The sequence below is a fragment of the Dermacentor variabilis genome, chromosome 5 (genome assembly GCF_050947875.1).
Source record: "Dermacentor variabilis isolate Ectoservices chromosome 5, ASM5094787v1, whole genome shotgun sequence".
Classification (NCBI taxonomy): Eukaryota; Metazoa; Arthropoda; class Arachnida; order Ixodida; family Ixodidae; genus Dermacentor; species Dermacentor variabilis.
In genome coordinates, this window is record NC_134572.1 from 134,992,059 (window position 1) to 135,013,557 (window position 21,499).

Consider the following 21,499-nt stretch of genomic DNA (forward strand, 5'->3'; position numbering starts at 1 on the left):
CTGACCAAGCCTCAACGATCAGAATTAGTTATTCAAATGTGAACTATTTCGAGTTAGCGTTTACCCTCTCTACGACAAAACATGTATGGCCGGTTGCTTCTGCTGGTATGGGCGACGGTATATTTGTTGCCGTGCTGTACCAGCAAACAGTCGCAACCGTAAATTATGTTTCCATGTGGCTGATTTTCCATTCATTTTCCATATGCCATAACAGCCAGCAATATTAATAATTTATTATGTGCAACCTTGTTCATCGTATAGATAAGTACAACTCTGCGCCAGGCAATGAAACTGTAGCCAATACTCGCAAGTGTTACGCGCCCAACTAAAAGGAATTCGTCCTGCTGAACAGGACAATATTGTGCGCCAATCGTGCTCTACTTGATTGGTCTGAGACATCGTTTAGAAATTCAACATCGACCGTATCGGATATAAATTACCCGGCATCGTAATAGCATAGCATAATAATGTAAAAACGGAGGCGTTATTCCCGTCCTCTAATCTTCAACAAGACTACCAACCCACCGCCATGCATACCCTACCATATGAATGTGCACCGCACCCAACCATAAGCCATTCCTCGTTAAAAATACAGCGAAGCGTCTTGCGGTGTTTCCATTTCTCTGCCAACGGTACAGTTTGAGGTTAAAGTAGATAAGCCCTAATGCTTGCTGCTTGAAGCCCCATGCTTTGCATATGTGACAACAGTTGTTCTGTCATTTCCGCCTTCTAACTGCACATATAATTACTCATGGCGAATACAATTAATCAAGTAAATGGTTAGTTATGTTGCCTCGGTTTTTCTTCTTTCTATTCGATGAATCTGCGTTTACCGCGTGAGCCAAGTACAGGAAACACTCTATATAAGCAGGGAAGTTATTAAGGGGGAGAGGGAGTAAGAGGTTCGCTTTTCTTTTATTTGGTCGTGTAAGTTCCAAACTCACATACACAGCACGACGTAGACCCCAGGCTCTACGCAAATAACAATTGAAACAACGCAAAACTACGTATATGCCATTATTCGTGGCATCCTCGTACTCTCAGCCGGTAAATAGCTACCATTGGAATAACAAAACACGCTGCATATCAGAGAAGACGTAAGTAAAGCTTAGTATAATGTGATACATTGGGAAAACTTGAGAGCGAGCTATAGATAGAACATTTAGCTACCGATTTCGCAAAGGATAATCCTTATTTATAGCAGGAGGCCGCCACTTATGCGGGAGTTGGCGCCAAGACTTGGCTTATGCAATTGAATGCATTGTCAAGAACATAGCGTGGATAATAAAACGTAACCATTTCAACAGAATTATCGCGTCGCTGCAAAATTATTGTGTTTCGATAGTAATTTTCGCGGTGTCATCTGCTTTTGTATATTTTAATTCATCTGCAGAGCATCTGTGTCACTCTTACTTCAATAACTATGCATTGTTAATTAAGTGAAAACTATTAGAATTGAAAGTTCTGAGCAAGGACGAGACGTCCATGTGTTAGTGTGACGTTCCTTGTTGACGTTCCGGCGTGCTGTAAAACCAACCAGTCCCTATCGCCGCTTGGTAACGTTCCTTACATGCAAGAAAAAATAGTCATTATTTTTTATATTAGCCAACACATGGAAATGCCTATTCCAGCTCCAAACACTTTTAAAAGGGCAATGAAAAAGAAATTCACAAATGTTAATTTTTGTATGCAAGGAAACAGCTGCGTAAAGGCTTCGTGCATGTTACTCAGACCCAAACACAGCTGAGGGACATAATTTCCTTTACAGTCTGGTCTTACTGCCCAATAGTACGTTACGAATCTGAAAAGGCCCTTTATTATTTTTTTTTAATACTACAATTAGGTTCCAGAAATGCCAAGAAACAGCAGTTCATGGTGCGTTTAGACAAAGCAACCAACCATCTTTCCATATTTGTTGTAGCAAAAACTAATTTTCTTTGTCTTAACACCGAGACGAAGGTGCACATGACGAGATGGCCATGTTGATGCTGGAACCTGGATTCTCGCGTCATCTCGCGACATTCGAGACGGGCGTCGCAGTTGCTTTTGGTCTTCTGTGACGGCACAACAGTCTAGATCAAAAGAGTGTCAATCTTCTATAAAAATGACGCCAAGAATATGGCTAGACCACTATCACACATTCCCACGTGCACCTCACTTCATATCCGAATATTCTACGGAAGAGTTTCCGACTTAATAGCGAAAAGAATTTAAGGCAACGTTGAATGTTATAATGTACAAGAGGTCTTAGGAGAACATATGGACACACAGAATACAATGCTGTTTCGGGCCGTTGCATTTTTTTTTCTGAAAATTCACCCATAAAATTCGGGAACATGCGCACAAATGGACACAACACGGTTAATCATGCGCGTCCGAAGCTGAACAAAATACGAGCTAAACAAAACATACTGGTGGGCTAGTTGGTATTGCATGTTAATAGTTTTTACCGCGAGGAAACGCGCGACACGAAAGAAAGCACACATGACACAGCGATACTAACAATTGACGCTTTATTGCACTTGGCCAAAGTATATATATCATCGTACAATACAAGACGGAAAGGGAGTGTAACCTTACCACAGCGTCACAGATCGCCTAACAGCGTAACAAGCCACCGCTACCGTGACGTGGACAGTATCTCCTTCTCTGACAACGCGACAGATGGCCAGCTCACGAAATCTTTGTTTCTGTTCATTTCATCAGAATGCCTGCCCATCACTCTAGCCACAGCACATGCAGTGTGCAGGAAGATGACCGATTACTGCCGGTTTATCAACATCGTTTGAGTGCTCTCGCAAACTATCGTTGAGACATCTGCCAGTTTATCCCAAATATTCTTTCCCGCAAGACAATGTATTGCAGTAAACTATACGCCTTCAACAAATGGGACAACAAACTGCTCGCGTTGACTTGTATCACATGCATTGCGTTTCTGCTTGGGATTATTAACTTTCGAGCACAATCTAGAAAGATTATGAGGGGCTTAAAAAACAACGTCTACTCCAACTCTTCCTGCAATCTTCTTGATATTGTGGCCGACTGTTTATAGATAAGGCACCACGACCACATTTTTACTTCTGCGTGGCTGCAAGGCAGCACCAGGACTATTAGTTTTCGTTTTTCTTAACATGCTGCCAGCCATCGCAATCAACAACTGTAAAGGGTAGGCAGCTGCGCAGAGTCGCGAAACCTGGTTATCGAAATTTTTTTACACGAGATGCTGGCAGGATTTCAGAAGTGCATTTTTAAAACACAGGTTGGTGATTCCCCTCTTAACTAATTTCTAGTGCACAGATGCGTAAGGAAGAAGGGGCCTGTTTCCTTTTGGCTCATAACACGAGCATGTATGGGTGCTTAAAACATGAAGCGTGAGGTCTAAGAACCAAACGTATCCGTCAACAGGGTAATCTTCACATGCTAAAGTGAGAGGTTTTAGGCATTCGCGGAAAACGGAGCACATTGTCGATGTGGCAACCGCAGTGCAATAACTGTCACGTGTTAAAATCACCAAATATTCATCCACGTATCTGAATACTTTGCAACCGCTGTTGTTTCCAAGCGAGAGCACAAAATCCTATCACAATGTGCAAGAAAAAGGTCACTTAAAGCTGGAGCGAATCAAGACCCCATGCAAACGCCCTCTTTTTGTATGAACGTTGAATCACCCCAAGAGGCGATTGCTATGCTTGTGATACAAATCATCGCGAACAGTTAGTCGTCACTTGCGTGGAAGGCGTATAGTTTACTGCAATACATTGTCATGCGGGAAAGAATATTTGGCACAAACTGGCAGATGTCTCAACGATCGCTTACGAGAGCACTCAAACAATGTTCATAAACTGGCAGCAACCGGTCATCATGCTGCACACTGCATGCGTTGTGGCTGCAAACCTTTGTTTAAAAATACTGATGATGACTGATTCTGATGAAATGAACAGAAACAAAGCTTGCGTGAGCTGGCCATCTGTCGCGTTGTCATGGAAGAAGATACTATTCTTGTCACGGCAGCGGTGGCTTGTTACGCTGTTCGGCGATCTGTGATGCTGTGGTAAGGTTGCACTCCCTTTCCTTCTTTTATTGTACGGTGCTATATACAGTGTGACCAAGTGCAATAAAGCATCAGTTAGTAGCGCTGTGTCGTGTGTGCCTTCACTCGTGTCGTGCGTTTCCTTGCGCTGAAAACTATTGACGTAAAACACGATCGTTTTTGTAGCTTAGTTACATAGCGCTTCAATGCATGACAAGGGCACTGAATATAAAGTAAACAATTTGTGTCTCTGTAGCATAAAGTTTATTGAGAAGTATTCCTAAACGATAGTTCCAAAACGTAAACACTGCAATTGTGGGCATTTAGCAAACACAAATATATTTGTCAATGTACAAGCCTATTACGTCTGTACATATATACGTGACAATTTTGTGATTCCATGATTTTATTGAACAAGAATTCTTGTAGCGTTACTATCGGAAGCATGTTTCAAACCATTGCGAATGACAATAATTAATGAGATGGTCCAGAATTATTGAGAATTTCCAATCCGAAAGTAAAAAAAAACCCCTAATTAAAGCAGGAACAAGAGCTGCTGTCGTAATTCCCAGCATTCGCAGGCACGCTGCCATTCCATGCTTCAGCCTAACATGTGACACATGCTGATAAGTAACAGCGTCGCCATGTGAAAGTTTGGCGAAAAAGTACAGGAATAATTTGCTACGTTATTACATGCCTCGTAATACTTGTTTTGACAAGAAACCACGCTTTTTGGGGCCGGATAAATTTTTTTTTAAGAAAAAAGAATAGCTTAGCAGGAAATTATTTCGTGTGCACGTGCTGCTCTATACATACGCGGGCGGCATCTTCTTTTCTGCACGCAAAGCCGTGAAATTATAATAAACACAAGGCGTTCTATAGTTACACCAATAAGGTGTTTACAAAATATTAAAAAGAACAGAAAATTCAGCGACGCAAGCGTAACTAAAACAGTGCCTTTAGTGCACAGCGAGATTAAAAATAACTCAGTTTACAATTTCTACACATCCTCTGGACGTGCATAAGTGTTGCCCTTGCGAGAAAAATTTAGTGGCAGGCAAAAGCACGCCAACTCATTTTTACTGTTCAACAAAGTGAACAAGTATTAGACCGTATAAAATAATATGTTCTGATCTTGTCGTGGTCATCAGCAAGCTGTAAAGGTCACGTGATTGGGTGGCTGCTAAGAAACAAATGTGTTCGTCGTGCGTGGTAATCGTCCATTGATCAAGCTCTCAATGTTTATGAGCAAAAGTTCCCAGATGCACTGAACAATTACTGTCACTCGCTATATTTTTTTTCTCTATTATCTATTTTATGCAAGCGTCATTTTCCAATAGTAGACAGCGGCCTCGCTTCTACTGTTACCGTTGCTAACGCGGGCACGCATCCACATCGACGCGTAGAGCAAAAAATGTGTAATCGCTGTCACGTTATCTGTCAAACAGTGGCTTACAGGCCAAATTAGTTGCCTGTCGGGTGAGTCATATACTGCAGCGAAACAGGAGAAAAAATGCGGAAGCCGAGTTGTTTCAAATCTGCGGTAATACAAAGTACGTATAAACACAAACCATCACCGCCTTTCAAATGCTTTTTTTTTTTTCTAACGTTGCGCCTCGCTTCATCCGTAGCATTCCGCAGGCAAGAAACATGGTGCGTACCTGCCCCGGCGCAATCATGGCTATACCATGCGTTCTCTACGTATACGAGTCCGGCGACGTCATCGTCACCGACTACGTCCAAGGCATCGGCGTTCACAACTCACCGTTTCGCAATACTTCCCAATCTTCCTCGTCCAGCGACGCAGCGAAGCTCGCCGATCGCCGAAGATCGGGAGCGGAGCTCGGCGCCGGCGGCAGCGGCGGCGGTGTTTCGCAAACATGGCGGCTTCCCGACGCCTCCGTCGCCGGGCCCCGTCTCGATGCCGTGCGCCGGAGCGGCATCGCCGGCGCGCGCTCGTTGCGGTGCGCCTAGCGATCGCGTAGTCGCACTCTGATGACGAACGTCGAGGACAGGATGTTTTCGGTGCCGACGAGACCTTGGAGGCGAACGACGAGCGCGCAGACGTTTCGGATTCTTCCTCGCGGGATGCGGTGCCGTGTCGGGAAAAAGCGGAGCGTCGCCGGATAATGTGGCACAACACCGGGATCGGGTCGAGAGCGCCGAGGCGGGAGCGGTTTTGGGGGCGCCCGGCCGGGGGCCCCACCGTCCGTTTCTTTCGTGAAAGTTTCGAAGAAGCAGTGCACGGGGCAATGGAAACTTCGGAGGGCAAATTCGAAGAACTAGGGCAATTTCTTTTCCTAACATGTTTTGTCTTGTTTTGATTTAGCTTGGTACGATAGAGAAAGCGAGAAATTTGAAAGGCAACGACTGAATTGCTTTGAATAGCCGTAGCGGCTATGCGCACACAGTGCAGATAAATATGATCAATGAAACTAAACCGGCACGTCACTTCTTACATACTCAGATACCGCATTGATTTTCCCACATCACAAGTAATCGTTTCTTTAAAACTAATCCAGTGTTTCTTGTCATTTTACTACCAATTGTACAAGCAGAGTGAACGAATATGCAGCACCCCCCAATATTGCCCAGAATTGTTAAAAAATATCGACCACTGATAGCAGTTATCTAGTAGCCGTGAAAAAATGGCTTTGTTCTGCTACGATTCATGTGCTATAGTCTGAATCACGTGTTTTAAATAGCAAATTGATATCACCACGCGCCTCTGTAAGCAGACTGGGAGAGAAACACTCGATTTAGTTATCTACGCAGTACGTTGTAACATTGACGCAATAATCCTAGATTTAATCACTACAAACATAAAGGAACTGATCTTGGTGAAAAATATAGTACACACGAAAGCTTGCCATGGAAAATTATCTAGAATGTAAAGAGAAACAAGGAAGCTATACCTGCCGTAGTTGCTTAGTAGCGTTGGTGTCGCGCTGCTAAGCACGAGGTTGCGGGATCAAATCCCGGCAGAGGTGCGGCCGCATTTTGAACACCCATGTACTTGGATTTAGGTGCACGTCAAAGAATGCCAGGTGGTCAAAATTAATCCAAAGTCCACCACTACGGGGCGCCTCGTGATGATATCGTGGTTTTTGGCATTTAAGGCCCCATAAATTTTAAGCCCATTGTGTGTCCCAGTGCCAGCCTTCTTTTACTTTCTCTAACAGACATATTCAAGTAACTTTAGCACACTAGTTTTAATACAACCGCCAATTTGCGTTTATAGTGAACTTCCTTCTAAACGTGGATATTAGCCAGTATAAAAATGATCTTGAAGAATTGGTTTGATTTCCCATAATAAGCCAAGTAAAATTATTATGTAATCGTGCTCTAAGCTGCACAAAGCAATCTATGCTTCTCCAACTAGCAAAACAAGTATTGTTTGTGTAACTTTTTGCGCCCCAAAAATGCAGGTGCTATCACATGTGCGCCTTGGTTGGTTACGCATGCTGATAAGGTGTTGTGTCGAGCAGGGAAGAGATGACAAGGGAGGCGTGTGCTTGAGATCTGTACACAAATTTTACTTGAGCGACATGGCTGCGCATAATCTCGGTTTACAATGTACAAGGTTGTAACAACAATATGCATTTTTTTCATGAGATTCAAAAAGAAAAAGAAAGCAACGATCTAATGAGTCATTTAATGCGCGTTTCAGCAATGCTCAAACGGAATGCTTAAAATTCGGGCCTCTGCTTTCAACCCTGTGAACACAGTAGAGAAAGCGTACAATTTTTTTTAAAGAGCACGAGGATGCACAGTTCAGCATTGTACCACTGTTAGAAGAACACTGAAAATATGAGGAACACTCTCACAGAGGTTTTCCTGGAAACTCAGCAGGCTTTTTTACGATAGCCATGTGCAGATGCAGTTCTCAGCCGGCGAGAACGCATACATACTGGGTGTCCGGAAAGTTACTGCGCAGTGGAAATTGTGGTCCTGAAATTTCAAGCTTGAAGTTAGTATTTGAAGAACGAAGTTTCACTCTGCAAGGCAGTGCAGATTCCCTACAGGACACGCTGAAAATGTCCGCCACCGGCTTGAAGACATGTCTGCACACGACACTGCGTACTCTTGAACACTCGGCGGAGGGTTGCTAGAGTTAGCTGCGCACGGTGATGGGTAATAGCAGTATGTAGCAGTGTGTGAGGATTGTTCTTGTACACCAGTGATTTAAGTGTACCCCACAGACGCTATCAAACGAAGTACAAGTCTTGCGCTATCATATCGCACTTGGAACTGCGGTGTTATTCACAATTCACCACATATTTTTTTTTCTCTCACTGCACGGTTACTCTTCGGACACCCAATAAAGGTCGCATCACAAAATCCACCGACAGCGGATTTCATCCCTAAAGGAATCTTGTTGCTAAGTCACGAGCCAAAGCGAATGTGCCAAAAAGAATAATGGCACTAGGACAATGTTTTGTTGACCTTTTGCTTCAGTTCAGCTTTACACGGACGTGCCATCAAAGAAGTAGCAATGCAAGCTGGAAGTACTTCGTTACGGAAAACAGGTTACCATCGCAATAGCACCTGTTGAAGGTGCATATGATGGTCTGCTTGTCGTTAACAAAGATTGAAGTAACGCAGGGCAAGACAAACCTACAAATTGAAGGATGAATAAAGGTGAGCCATTGTTCTTTTAATTCTTCCGGATCGGCGAAATTGAATCTCGAGGAATTGACAGCATTGTACAAAGCACAATAAGGTGTACTGCCACGATAACAAATATAATCACAGGTTGAAAAAAATAATTAAAAACATAAATGAATGCACACTAGCAACCTGAAAGAGGTGACGTCTCTTCACATGGCACACAATCATCGCTAACTCAGCGCTCACAAGCTGAAGAGTTGAATGATCAAAGCGGCGTGAGTATTTTCAAGTGTATTTACCCGCGTCTGAAATTAAATACAAGGGTGAATGAATATGAATGACCGCAATGCCAAGCCATGGTCAAACAGACAAGGACGAGCCTACGACTATGCTGCTGTCGGGGAAAAAAAAACACATACAGCAGTACGCTCAAGAAATAAAAGGATAAGTATCAAGGGTCACGGCATATTTCATTGACACAACCATATAGACATTACTTTTACAGTCAACAGTCCCCTTTCATCACCAGGAAAAATAAAGGAGGGTGAAATAGCATAACACGCTTGCAGGCGAGAAGTCAGCGCATTCGACGCGTCACATCAATCAAAACATGATGCGTTTCGCGACAATCTGCTTCACGCATCTTGCTTTCTTTCTCTTCTTTTTGTCTTCACGCGCACAGCACGCTGCACGACTCCACAAGAACAACACACTCACACACATAACACGTGCGCGCGTTTGCAGACGAGAGCAGAAAGACTGTGAGCACTGCTTCTCCGCTGGCGGCGTGGTCGGCACACACGCGCACACACACACACACACTCGCCCTCTCGAATCGCGAAACAGTGGGGCACACGGACAGGCAAGAATTAACCGAAGAGACGCCTTGGCGACGAACACGTCCGGCGGCCAGCGGCGTGCGAAACACACACACAAACACCAGACACAGAACACGATCGAGTCACTGGATGCGTATATGTGTACTATGGTCATATGCCAGGCAACGCGAAGCACTCCACACTTTTTTTGGAACGAACGTTCGCCACTCGCGTCCAGCCGGTGCATACAGTCACGTGTAAATTCTGCAGTCCTAGTCAGCTTTGACGATCAAGTCCAGTTGCTGCAGTTTGTCTTCGGCAACCCGGCAACTTGGGCCGTTGAAGACCGTAGCCACATGTACTGAGTAGCTCTTCGAGACCGAGCTGATGGGGCCTTATTAACGCCCGCGCTGCAGCTTGATTATGCATTTCTTTTTTCTGCCATCATATTCCCATGTCGCACGTCTCACGGTGACTCTGGACCAGAAGAAGGAGTTTGCGCGTCGGAGAAGAACAGCGGGACGCACAACAGGGGAAAGGGGCCAAAGTCCGCAGCGTCTCGCCGGTGGCTCTGTCCACCGCGCGCAGAAGGGCTACGCCAGAACCGTGCAGGCGAGCGCCTCAGATCGCGTTTAAATGTCGCGTCGGTGAAGAAGACGGTGGCGGTCGAGCCTATGTGTAGCACGTCGAAGTTGCAAGTGCGCACATCGCCAATGCGAATATACGTAGTCGTCTACAGCGAAGCAGCAGAAAGGAGATCCTTCAGCAGTACCAGGAGCAGAACAGTGTCGAAGTTCGAGCCGTCCTGCGTCGAGTTGATGCGGACGCCCTTGTTCCGCTCACGGTGAAGGCAGGGTGGGACGCTTCCCCGCACGTCGCCTCTTCGGGCGCCAGCAGTGAAGAAAGCTACGGGCTTGCGCGTTGTGTACAGTGCGCGGTGCCCATGGTATGCACAGTCTCGAGGAACACACACAGGCAGAGAAGAAAGACGAAGATAGGCAGCTGCTGAGCCAGGCGAAATGGCAGCCGTCGGACGACCCTACCCGCATCGGCGTCGTGTCACTTTTGTTCACGGGACCGGCCAGACCCGGGCCGATGTTACGAGGTGGTTACGGTGGTTCTCGCTGTTTTTCTTTCTTATTTTTGTGCTGTGGTTGCGCAACAGGGGTGCATGCAAGGGGTGCGCTGCGTGGTGGCCACTGTAGCCGTGCGCTCGGTGGGGGAGTAGGGGGAGGGGGGGGAAGAAGGCGCCGCCTGGCTTCTCGGACACAAAGGCGTGCGCCTACGCAAGCGTCGCTATGGGATGCGCGAAGCGCCCTTCCCAGGGGGTGCCGATGTGGCCGTGGGGGGTCGCGCAGGCAAGAACTGACCGTTGCAGCTCCCCTGGTGCACTACTGCGTGCATTCACAGCGTAAAAGGGGCAGACTCGCTTGCGCGTTTCCTTAACGAGTTCTCGAAACGCGGGTAGGACGTTTCGCGGAAAGGTAGACAGAACAGAAAGCAAAGAGGATAGCGCACAGTGAACGCAAGGGGGCAAAAAAATTTTTTTTTTTCGCGGTGTGGGCGGTTCATCATTGTAACCTGTTCTCTTTACTTACTTGTAACCGTTGCAACTCAAAGAAAAAAGAAATAGAATAACAGAACATCCTTGTGGAACGGTGGCGTGGCTTTAAGCTCACCGTCCCTTGACTATCGTACTTAAACGTGCCGTTAAACTATTGAGGGGTGGGGGGAGGGGTCAACATGAACGGGTATCAAGCGCCGTGAAATCTGGCTTCGCTCAAGAGCGGAATGCCGGTGCGCAATGTTATGAAAAAAAAAATGGAAGAGCAAAGGCGTATCATTCGTGTGTGCTTGCTTTGGCAATTTATAATTGTGCCTGGTAAAACGAAACATAGCAACTGTTTACGCAGGTGGTGCAGTCACTCTAACTGCATCTAAAGTCGGCTCGGCCATCCTGGTCATGAGCCAATCAGACCTCGCGAATTTTGTTCGTACTACGCACAGCCGCCTACATCTCAACTAGGCAGTAATTTTGAATCAGGCAGAAAAAAAAAGGAACCAGTAAATGACTTTGTTCGTCATTCGTTCGTTCAGAGTTCGGCTCTACAGTTCCCGAGAACATATATTGTGCTAAATTTCACTGTGTACAGTGGCTGAAAAGCACCTTTGAGTTTCGCCCTGTGAGGGGTTGCGGAGCTAACATCCGCTGAAGAAATGCAGTATTTTGCCTACTGAACAGTCAGATACCAAAATGTTAATAATAACACCACAAATATTGCACTAAGCGGCGTTCACACTGTCGGGACGAATCGAAGCGCCGTTACAAACGTATACTTATCTTGAACGTCACAGTTGACACGTATAAACGGTACATCGGATTAGCCAGCTCAACTCACGGTTAGAGACGCTGCTGTAATCAGACATTCTATATTTAATAAATACTTTCTATGTACGTAAAAATAAAACGTCATTATGCGCTACGCGCTACGTATATGAGGCATAGTCAAAATACCTATTGATAGAGCTACTTTGTACAGAGTATGAATAATAAACGAAAGTACTCTAGAAATATTTGGTACTTCAGACGTATAACTGGAAGGTTCGCGTATCGTTTAGAAAAAAAATTACGTATAATGGCACTACGTATACCGATAATCTCACGGCTTGCCACAGGACAAAGGAGCATGTTTCTTCCCTAAAAAAGTGTGCATGAAAGTGAATATTCGGTGGCATTCGGTTTCTTAGTCAGCAAAAAATAAAGTAATACTTGACAGCATCGTCACAGTGTTCGACAGCGAAAATAGCAAAGTACGCGTGGTCTAGCACATATTGTTATTAAAATCTGCCCTTTTTCCCGCATAAGCTTTCGCTCGACTGACTGTACTTAAAACAACGACCATAAAGATGACCAGACAAAACATTTCGCTCGCCTCACTGGTCTCCCGTACGACACAAGCGAGCAAATTGATCTGTAACAACTTAGTTCCTCAGTTTGAGAAAGTCATCTGTAACATTTGTGCACAAACGAAAGAAGGTGTACATGCTTCCTTGTGAGAGTTCATTCAAGCGTGCATGTCAGCTTATGACATCCCGGTGAAGCATATTCCCCTAGGAAACTCAAGACATCTACCCTTCTCGCCAGCTTTTAATGGTTGGCTAAACTCCTGTGGTTTTCCAAAGAAGCATAAAATGGCGGGTTCTCTGTCTCGGTAAGTAACCACATTAAGTAACAGTTCTCCGTTGTGCCAGAGACAAGCATGAGGGTTGCCCTACTACAAAAAAAGAAAAGAAACTATAATAAGTAACCTCACATACGAGCTGCCGTGATACCTTTCAAGCCAGCCCACATAATGCCTTAATATTTTTTTTTTGGCAGCTGTGATACAAAATGGCCCGTTTTAGCTGCTACACCTGTGCCACAGTGACCAAGGATCCTGCCGCGCAGGAGTCGTGCACAACAAAATCTCCAAGACGTGTCCACGTCCTCAGAGGGCGCTGCATGGTATAAGCGGATCCGCTCCACGGGAATAGCGCTTCGGGATGAAAACCTCGGACAACCTCGGGTGCTATCAAATTCCCATCAAATCGCGGGTAAAGCTCGTTCGTTTCCCTGCAGCTCAGATATGCTATACGTTACGGCGAGAAGACAGTATACGGCGGCAGCTACAGGCACCGCAAGTGCGATATATACTCGTACAAGGAGTTGTAAGCGCCGGAGACGTGCGTGCGTGCGCGCGCGTGCGTGTGCCTGCGTGTGTAAAGAAAAACAAAAAAAACACCGCATGAATTTCGCTCTGTGCGCGCGGCCAGCTACTAGGTTGGGGGAGGAACGCAAGTCTTGCTTGTGGTGGGTGCTGGTGGGAGCGAGTAAATTAAATGAAAAATCTTAAAAAAAAAGAAAACAGAAAGAAGGCGGGTAATTAACGGGGGGCGATGAAGACGCGCGTCGGCTCACTGTGGCCCGTGGTCCGGGTGGTGCGTGAGCTCGGGCGGCCCGTGTCCCAACGCGAGGCCGGCCTCCAGCTTGGCCTTGTTCTCTTTCTTCCACTTCATGCGCCGGTTCTGGAACCAGATTTTGATCTGGCGCTCGGTGAGACACAGGGCGTGCGCAATCTCTATCCTCCTCCGCCGGGTCAGGTAGCGATTGAAGTGGAACTCCTTCTCCAGCTCCAGAGTCTGGTAGCGCGTGTACGTCTGGCGGCCCCGCTTTCGCTCTGCAAGGTAAAGAAGAAAAAAAATGGATGCGTGTCACCGTTAGTTGCGTGCAAGCATCAGCGTGACAAGAGGAGCTTTGAGCTGCATGCGGGTGTACTTACAATCACGAGCAATACGAGAAGGAACATCTGAATTCATATTTGAGCAACGGTTAAACGCGATGCATGGAGGATTCAAATCTGCTATGGAAGTTAGAACAAGTAGCTTCCCGTTGGACATTTAACCTTATTGAATACTTGTATGCTGGGCAAGTGTGTTTAGCCACCATACGGTCTCTTGAAAGCAAATTATGTCTTACCTTTAATATTGCTGAAGGGCGTATATACGTACAAAAGCTGCCACGCATCAAATATGCTTATATTTCGCATGTCAGAACGCGATAATTGATATCGCTTAGCAGTGGTACGCTTCACAGCTCAATGACACTGACAATGCGTCCGGCCGTGCTACCAACGAAGAGACCACGGCGGCCGCATTTCGAGAGGGGGCGAAATGCGAAAACACCCGTGCACTTTGATTTTGGTGCATGTCAAGGAACCCTTGGTGGTCCAAAATTTTCGGAGTTCTCCACTGCGGCGTGCCTCATGATCACATCGTGGTTTTGGCTCTCCACACCACACAATTTAATTTAACTAACCAACGAAGACCAACATCCTAGAAATAAGAAAAAAAAAACAATGCACGCAAGAAGAAAAAAGCACGAACAAGACAGCGTTGTTGTTCTTTTCCTTCCCTTTCTTTTGTGTTTGCAGTGGCTGTGCTTCGTCTACTGAGAGTCAGGCCCCATGGTAATAACGGTGTGACGTGAACGGAAGGACAACGAAAAGTCGTGGGGCCCACAAACCCTCCATCTTGTTCACTTAGGGAGAAATCGATCTGGGGCAACGGACAAGGAATAGGGCCCCTCTATACGCCAGCGCCTATATTTGAGATCCCAAAGCAAATCGAGTACTAATGTGACTGCCAAAGCCACTGAAGCCAACGGTTTTAGATTCGTTGGCTAAAGCCATGTGCGAGCAACAGCTTCACAAATGCTGCATTGCATAGCAAATCACCTTGGTCAGATGCATGACTTAACGGATGTTTTCGTGCAGCGCCATCTTTTCTGGTCATACGTGCCAGCGAGGAACCATATGCGCATGCGCGCCCATGGTGGCCAATCAATGTAGCTCTATGCTAAATAGTCATCACAGAAGCAGGGTTCTCCCCTTCCTGGCTCGCTACAGGCTTTACATTTGAGCGAAACCGACTACCAGCCCACATGCGCGAAGTTTCCCCCTACGGAATCTCGCGCCGTCATTGTTAAGGGCATAACAGAGCAATTAAGTGCTCTGGCTCCTACACGAGCGAGAAACGCAGCAATGTTCCCTGCACGGACAAATGTAATCGCACATGCTCAACACACACAACAGCCCGTATCTAAGAACGCATAATAAATGTGAACTAGTTCAAAACGCCAGCATAGTAATGAGCTAGACCACATTATGCGGCGAATTTATAATTTTTATTATTTTTTTTCGATTACGGCACGCCTACTGCTGTACGAGGGAAAAAAAGAAGAAAAAAGACGGACAGAAAGCGTAATACTTGCACATGCAGCGACTAACTGAGCGAAAAAGTCTAGGAGACGGCAGACTGTTGCATGGGGTAAGGCGAAGTGGTGCCGCGGTGACAGGTGTTACTGATGGTGCTTGGAGGCTCCTCCTCTGCCAGCCTATACTCCCATAACCTCCTCGTAAACGGAAGTTTCCGATAGAACGACCAGTTTTGTTTTGTTAAGGCGAACCACGAATGCCGTATTTTTCATCTTACGCGTGATTGTTGCAAAATTCGTATAATGTGAAAGCATACGGAATATTCCAAGGCCAATGATTTCGATGCGCGTTCGACTTAGAGTAACCTGGTAAATGAACACAATGAAGAAAAAAAAGAAGACATGTTAAAACAACCTCAGTCAAAGAATTTTCAATCGACTCGATTTATTACGGAACGATATTTCTTAACATGTCCGAGAAAGGAAGGACTGCTTCCGCCTATATATACGACCACACCCCGCTTCTGCCGAGGTCTACAAACATGTCTTCTTGGTCCGGTTCTCCTTTTAATGAAAGCTGTAATCTTCGTTTTGAAAGAAATAGAACCTTCTTTTTTCTTATTTGTGCGTTCCTTCTCTATTCGGGCCAGTTCTCTAAATGGAGCGTTCGCGTCCGTTTATCTTTCTTTCGCTGCAGGGTCATTCGAGACTGCGCCTCATTTCCGCTTCGTGTCGCCCAAGACGCAGCAGTGACGACTGTCCACGTCCCCCCTCCCCCCCTCCCCCTTCCAAAGTTGCCTCTACTAGTACGTGGTGTCCTCGGTCCAGTCGTCCAGCGGCCGTCTCACTGTTTGTGTTTTCGAAACGCAAGAGCGAGAGAGAGAGAAAGAGAGGCAATTTTGGGCAGCGAAGTGGATCCCCCGCCGCCGCCCCATCGACGGTCCGCGGAATTACACAGTTCTGGCTTCGATGCGTCTCCAATCAGAAACTGAATCCCCGCCGCCTGCACCCTTCCTGCCATTGGGCGGAACGGGGCCCAGATTGAGCCGCTCTCTCCGCTTGGTACGCCCGCCGGGGATGCTTTACTAAGACGCCGGGATTTGAAACATCCCGCACCCGCCGCCAGTGTCCGTATCAATCCCCGAAGCCGGACCAAATTACTGCGGCTATACTGCTGCTGCCAACAGCGCGCGCCACCAAGGCGCGGCCTACACGTTCGCTCCCTGCACGCTCCTTCGACCGCCGCCGCGGAGGCCAAGACGAATATCTCGCAGAAACTTCGGCTCCTAGGGTCATCCTTTTCCTCGCGCGCGACACAGACCCAAGGAAATGAAAGGATTCGCCTTGGGCAAGAAGACGAAGCGCCAGCTAATGCGAGCTCTGAAAGGGAAACGGACCGTCACGGGACACCGCACAACGGTGTGCGTGCGCTTATTATGCGCGCGCCCGCGCGCACACAGTGGTCGCGAAAGTTTCGCTGCAAGCCGGACGGAAAGCAAAAGAAACTGATGATGCGCTGACAACGCGAGACAGCAGCCCCGCAGCGTCATCAAGGCGGTCTTAGTCAAATTATGAGACGCCTTCAAAGTTACGTGCGGTATTAAAAAAAAAAAGACTGTGGAGGCACATTGACGCACTTCAGCTTCGCTGTACTGCATTTCGTCAGCTCGAGCAATATATGTGCCCCAAACAGGGCGCATGCTGCTGTGTACAGCTTGAAAGGCATCATTGAGTTGGATTGCAGCATACTCATCGCTACAGCTTTAAAGAGCCTATAAAGCTCATGTTGTACATAACAATTAGCGCGGTTCTATCTATAACATAAACTACTCACTTAAGGAAATCGTACAAGTAAAACAGTTATTTTTAAAGCACCTATAACCAGCGCCACTGACAGCGGCTAACAGAATTTTGAGCTTAGAAGCTCTACAGAGTGAATTAGGCGCATGTGATTATTTACCTGAAAAAAACGCGTGGCGAGTTTCCAACGTAACACAATATTACACATGTCAATGCTCGCACTAAGCTTCCAACAATTACTCCACTCTTGTCTTCCCTCCGGAGATACTCCGTGACACACACGCAATATCACGACTCTGCAGCATCCAAATAAACGTATTCAGGCTCCGTATAGGGACATTGTTTTGACGACATGCTTACTAAGCACGAGATTCACAATATACCGGTGGCCAGAAGGAAGCAACATTCTCGTGATTGCGGAATTCCGCGCGCCACGCGCCTCATCCGCCGACTCTAAAGTAAAAATTGCCTAGCTGCATACAGCAGTATATGCCGGAGGCTGCCAGAACGCGTCTCTCCTCTCTAAGCTCGCAGTGAGTGAGCAGTATACGCATAGAAGGGAGAAGCGAGTCCAGCAGTTTCAGGTGAGTGCGGCAAAGCTAAAATGACGCGTAAGTTTACACGTGACTACCTTATAGCCGACACGACGACATTCCCGCATTGCCGGGCTGTTCGTTTAATCGTCTCGGCGGCAGCTCACTTGTCCACTCTCTCTCCGGTGCACAGACGTTATACTGAAGTTCGTATAGACGCGCGGATCCCGCAATTCTCACGGAACCTCATCTCGCGTGCAGCCCTTTTGTTTTAGCCGCGACAGCACCTTCATTCCGAGCAGTCGCCCGCGCGACAGAGTCACGTAGGAGACAACTGCACGCTTTCCAAGAGTGCTGCGGTTTGTTTTATTCAATTAAATCCGAACCATTTACCTCTTCTTCCTGCACTTTCGCTCGGCTGCGTTCTGAGGCGAAAGAATAGGAACATTTACACTGCGTCAGCAATGCCTACTCCCATTTGGAAAACGGGGCAAAAGGGCTTACGAAATAAGGAAGATACAAGAAAAAGGCGCGCGGCTTATTCGCTTATACGGCGTAGACAAAACCCCCTTCGCGTTCTAGAATGAGCTATTAAGAAAGAGAGCCCTTGAGAAAATGAAGTGGATACGCGAACCTGCCGAGATCACTGCGCGGACGCAAACTCTAAAGAGAAAAGTTGGAAAGAAAAACGGAAAGTTGGCTCTGAAATAGCGAAACGGACTGATACCATCGCCTTCGTGGGGAAATAGAATAAAAGCAAAACTTCAGAAAGAGCAAATACATAGGGTGAGAGAGCGCACGGAATTGCGAGGCCGAGAAACTCGCAAACAAATACTTCGAAAGAGTTTTCCCCCTCTTGAAAGAGAAGGAGTCTCCAAGATTCCCCGAAAATTGCCTCCCAAAAATGTGAAACTGTTTTTGAGCAGCAGGTCCTTTCATTGCCCCTCTGTTTTTCTCGTTTCGTTTTCTCGAGCGAAGAAAAAAGGACTGAGAGGAAGAGGGCGGGGAGGTGGGGGGGAGGATTTCAATTCTATTTGCCATTAAGGCTAAGTGCGAGACTTGAAAAAGTTTCTCTGGCTGCGTTTGCGAAACGAAATCTCGACATAGGCAGAAAAGCACCCGCATGCGGAAAGGTACGCGTATACGTATGTAGTGGAGTTGCGAAAAAAAAAAAAGAAGAAAAAGAACAAAAATGAGGGAGAAAAGGAAGAGACGGCACTGTGAAGCTAGAAAGGGAGCGAAGAAGGGCCTCTCGAGCTGTATATAGTGCTCGAGGCTGTTTGCACTGCGTAGGGAGACGAGACGAGACAAGGCGAGCCCGTGGTGCGTTGGGGAGCGGAGGACGGATTCCGTCTCAGAGACGAAAACTATTTCGAGATGAGATGAGACTGCAGCCGGCGACGCGCGTGCGAGGGATCTGCGCAGGCCCGACGAAATGATGGCTCCGGGATCCACCTATATACGAGGAGTGCTGTATGTACGAACGGAGTCTCGGAGATGCCTAACCTGTAGCACGTCGCAGCGAGCGCTGCAGTACAGCACTTGTTTTGTTGTGTCCCGTCGGTGGTGCTATCGCGTGAGGACACTTCACCGCCAGGGTTCGCGGAGCGGGGAGAAATTCCCCGTGAGTCCTCGGAGAAACGATTCAAAGGAGAGCCGTTGAAGCGTGACGACGTTTACAGTTTCGAGCCAGTGAACCGAGCGAACGAGATTTCTGTTTCGGCGCCGAGACAAACAAAGAGAAAGAAACAAAGAGAGGTGAACAGCAGATTTGATCGAGAACAATTCTGAGCACTGGGGGGCGCACGCCATTGTTGCGTCATAAAAGTTTGAGTTAGCTGAGAGGAATGTAGAGTTTCGTCATTTCTCTCGATCTAGTCACGTCCTTCTCGTTGGCAACTTGCCGGAACGTACAGGAAAATATTTGTATGTGTGTGTGTGATTGATTACGAAAGCTTAGGTTGCAAATACGATGTCTTGACGTGGCACAAATGTACAGGCCCGTAATTACAGTATAGAACCAAAGATGCACAGGCACAATGCGAGAATTTGTTTGTTTTTTCGCCTCCTTATAAAACCCCATATCCGGATTTCTCAGGAAATATCTGTGCCCTCGACAGTCTATGAAAGAGAGCAAAAACGAAGCAGAAATTTATAGCATCAACCTACTCTGTGAAACAGGTCCATATGTTTGTTCTGCACGAGGTAGCAGTCGTATGGGACTCCCCTGACACGTGAAAGGGAGTATAACGGTCACACTGGAAGATGTACCAATCCAAAATTAGGAAGTGGCACCTGTTCCTTTTTATTATTTGAATTCTTCGGGCCTGTAGGTTTAATTACCATTCCGCGGGGCATTAGTGCTGTGTCCCGGAATTTCGCTCCTCGAGGGCGCTATTGAGACAGAAAGAACAGCTACACGAAAATTATAGAAGGCTTTCTTCCCCAGAAAATAAGTTGACGCCTTTCATTGTACGTATTTAAATCATGAAGGACACTCTTAATCGAAACCACGGAAATGCGCCGCCTGCGTTCGCCAGGTGTCTCAGGCACGTCATATACGGCATATCTTAGGTGACTGTTTTATCGCTCTTAATCTCATTTGTTAACAAAGCTCCTGGGAGACGAAACGCTGACCTTAACGAATCTTTCGTGTTCGGTGCTTCGTTTTATTTCACCATCGTACTGCACGAAAAATTGATTGAAAGATCTGATTACATTATAATTACTAACTACTAAATATTGCGCCATTGCTACACCTGCTTACCCAAAGGGCCACGCGCGAAGTCCTACTCTGAGCGACACTGCTCCCGTGATTCGTGCCAACCTGAGTGGCAATTACTACCAACGGTATTTCGAAGCTCTGGGTGAACGGGCCCATATTGATAAGGCATTCATCAGAAATAAAACAATTCAGGCAATCAGAAATGTCATTGGCCATAAAGGGCATCTTGTTCGTAGTCGAGAAAAGTTAAGAGAGGAAGCTTACGTTGCCGAGATGCGACGCGATAGACGAAATAGCCTATTCAGATCACCACGCAGCGTGTTGAAGTAATTCGCGCACTCAGGGTTTCCATGCTGATCAACGTGCGCTGTGAAAAAGTTGTACAGGTGCTTTCAAGCGCCAATTCTGACGTCTTATCATCAATGTCAAGGTTTCTATAACCGCCACAATGAGCTCGCATGACGAGACAACTGTCCTTCACAGATTACGCCACGAAGAATACTTGAATGCATGTGCTTAAAATCAGGCGATAAGAGTTGTCTGTTCAAGATATACAGTAGCTTTTGAATCACTCTGAAAGTAATATTATGATGAAAACAGACAGTGAAACGAGAGAAAGCATAGGGAAACTTAACTGTTATGCTTAATTGATATGCAGAAAGAGTAAGGAAAAGGTACATGAAGGCAAGCAGAGAGAGAGAGAAAAAAATAAAGAAAAAGGAAGTGATGTAGGGTCAGCCAGACGCGCGCCCGGTTTGCTACACTACACACGGGGGAAGAAGGTTAAGGGATACAAGAGGAGACAGATTTGTACGATAACACAATCGCAGCGCTTTGCTATTCGAGGCTCGAGTTGGTTGCCTGAGGAAAAAAACAAAACCGAAGCAAATGCTCGCAACAAGCCGAGACGTGTGCTCGCTTCAGCGAAAATCCGCAGACCCCTCAGCACATCCTAATGAACTGCGAAGGGATTTACTCAGTGAGACTCCTAGGTTGCGTACACCTTCAGAAGCGCTTGAATTGAAAGTGGACGGAAGCACCAACCGTTCAGCAGACGACAAAAGCAAGAGACGTTTGGAGTATTGGTGGAAAAAAAGAACAGGGAAGCGAATGATACGACCGAACCCGTTACAGGCATAGGCAGCGGTACAAGACAGATAATGAAGTTTAGAGGAAGATAAAAAAGGTTAAGGAGATGTATACAAAAATGCTAGAATGAGAAACATGTAC

General features: G+C 46.6%; 2 protein-coding genes across 8 annotated transcripts in view; both read right to left on the bottom strand.

Moving 5' to 3' along the window:
- Positions 1–5,973, bottom strand: part of LOC142581972 (uncharacterized) — a 570,107-nt gene extending 564,134 nt beyond the window's left edge. For 4 of the 6 annotated variants that reach the window (XM_075691408.1, XM_075691413.1, XM_075691407.1 and 1 more), the window contains exon 1: positions 5,796–5,973. In XM_075691408.1, the coding sequence (XP_075547523.1) occupies positions 5,796–5,912 (117 nt within the window). In that variant the 5' untranslated portion in view covers positions 5,913–5,973. The remainder of the gene's footprint in view (positions 1–5,795) is intronic. The other 2 variants (XM_075691412.1, XM_075691409.1) reach the window with 2 other exon arrangements.
- Positions 5,974–7,545: 1,572 nt separating this feature from the next.
- The window catches only part of LOC142583173 (uncharacterized), a 170,854-nt gene continuing 156,900 nt past the window's right edge, over positions 7,546–21,499 (bottom strand). For both annotated transcript variants that reach the window (XM_075693529.1, XM_075693528.1), the window contains exon 3: positions 7,546–13,676. In XM_075693529.1, the coding sequence (XP_075549644.1) occupies positions 13,414–13,676 (263 nt within the window). In that variant the 3' untranslated portion in view covers positions 7,546–13,413. The remainder of the gene's footprint in view (positions 13,677–21,499) is intronic.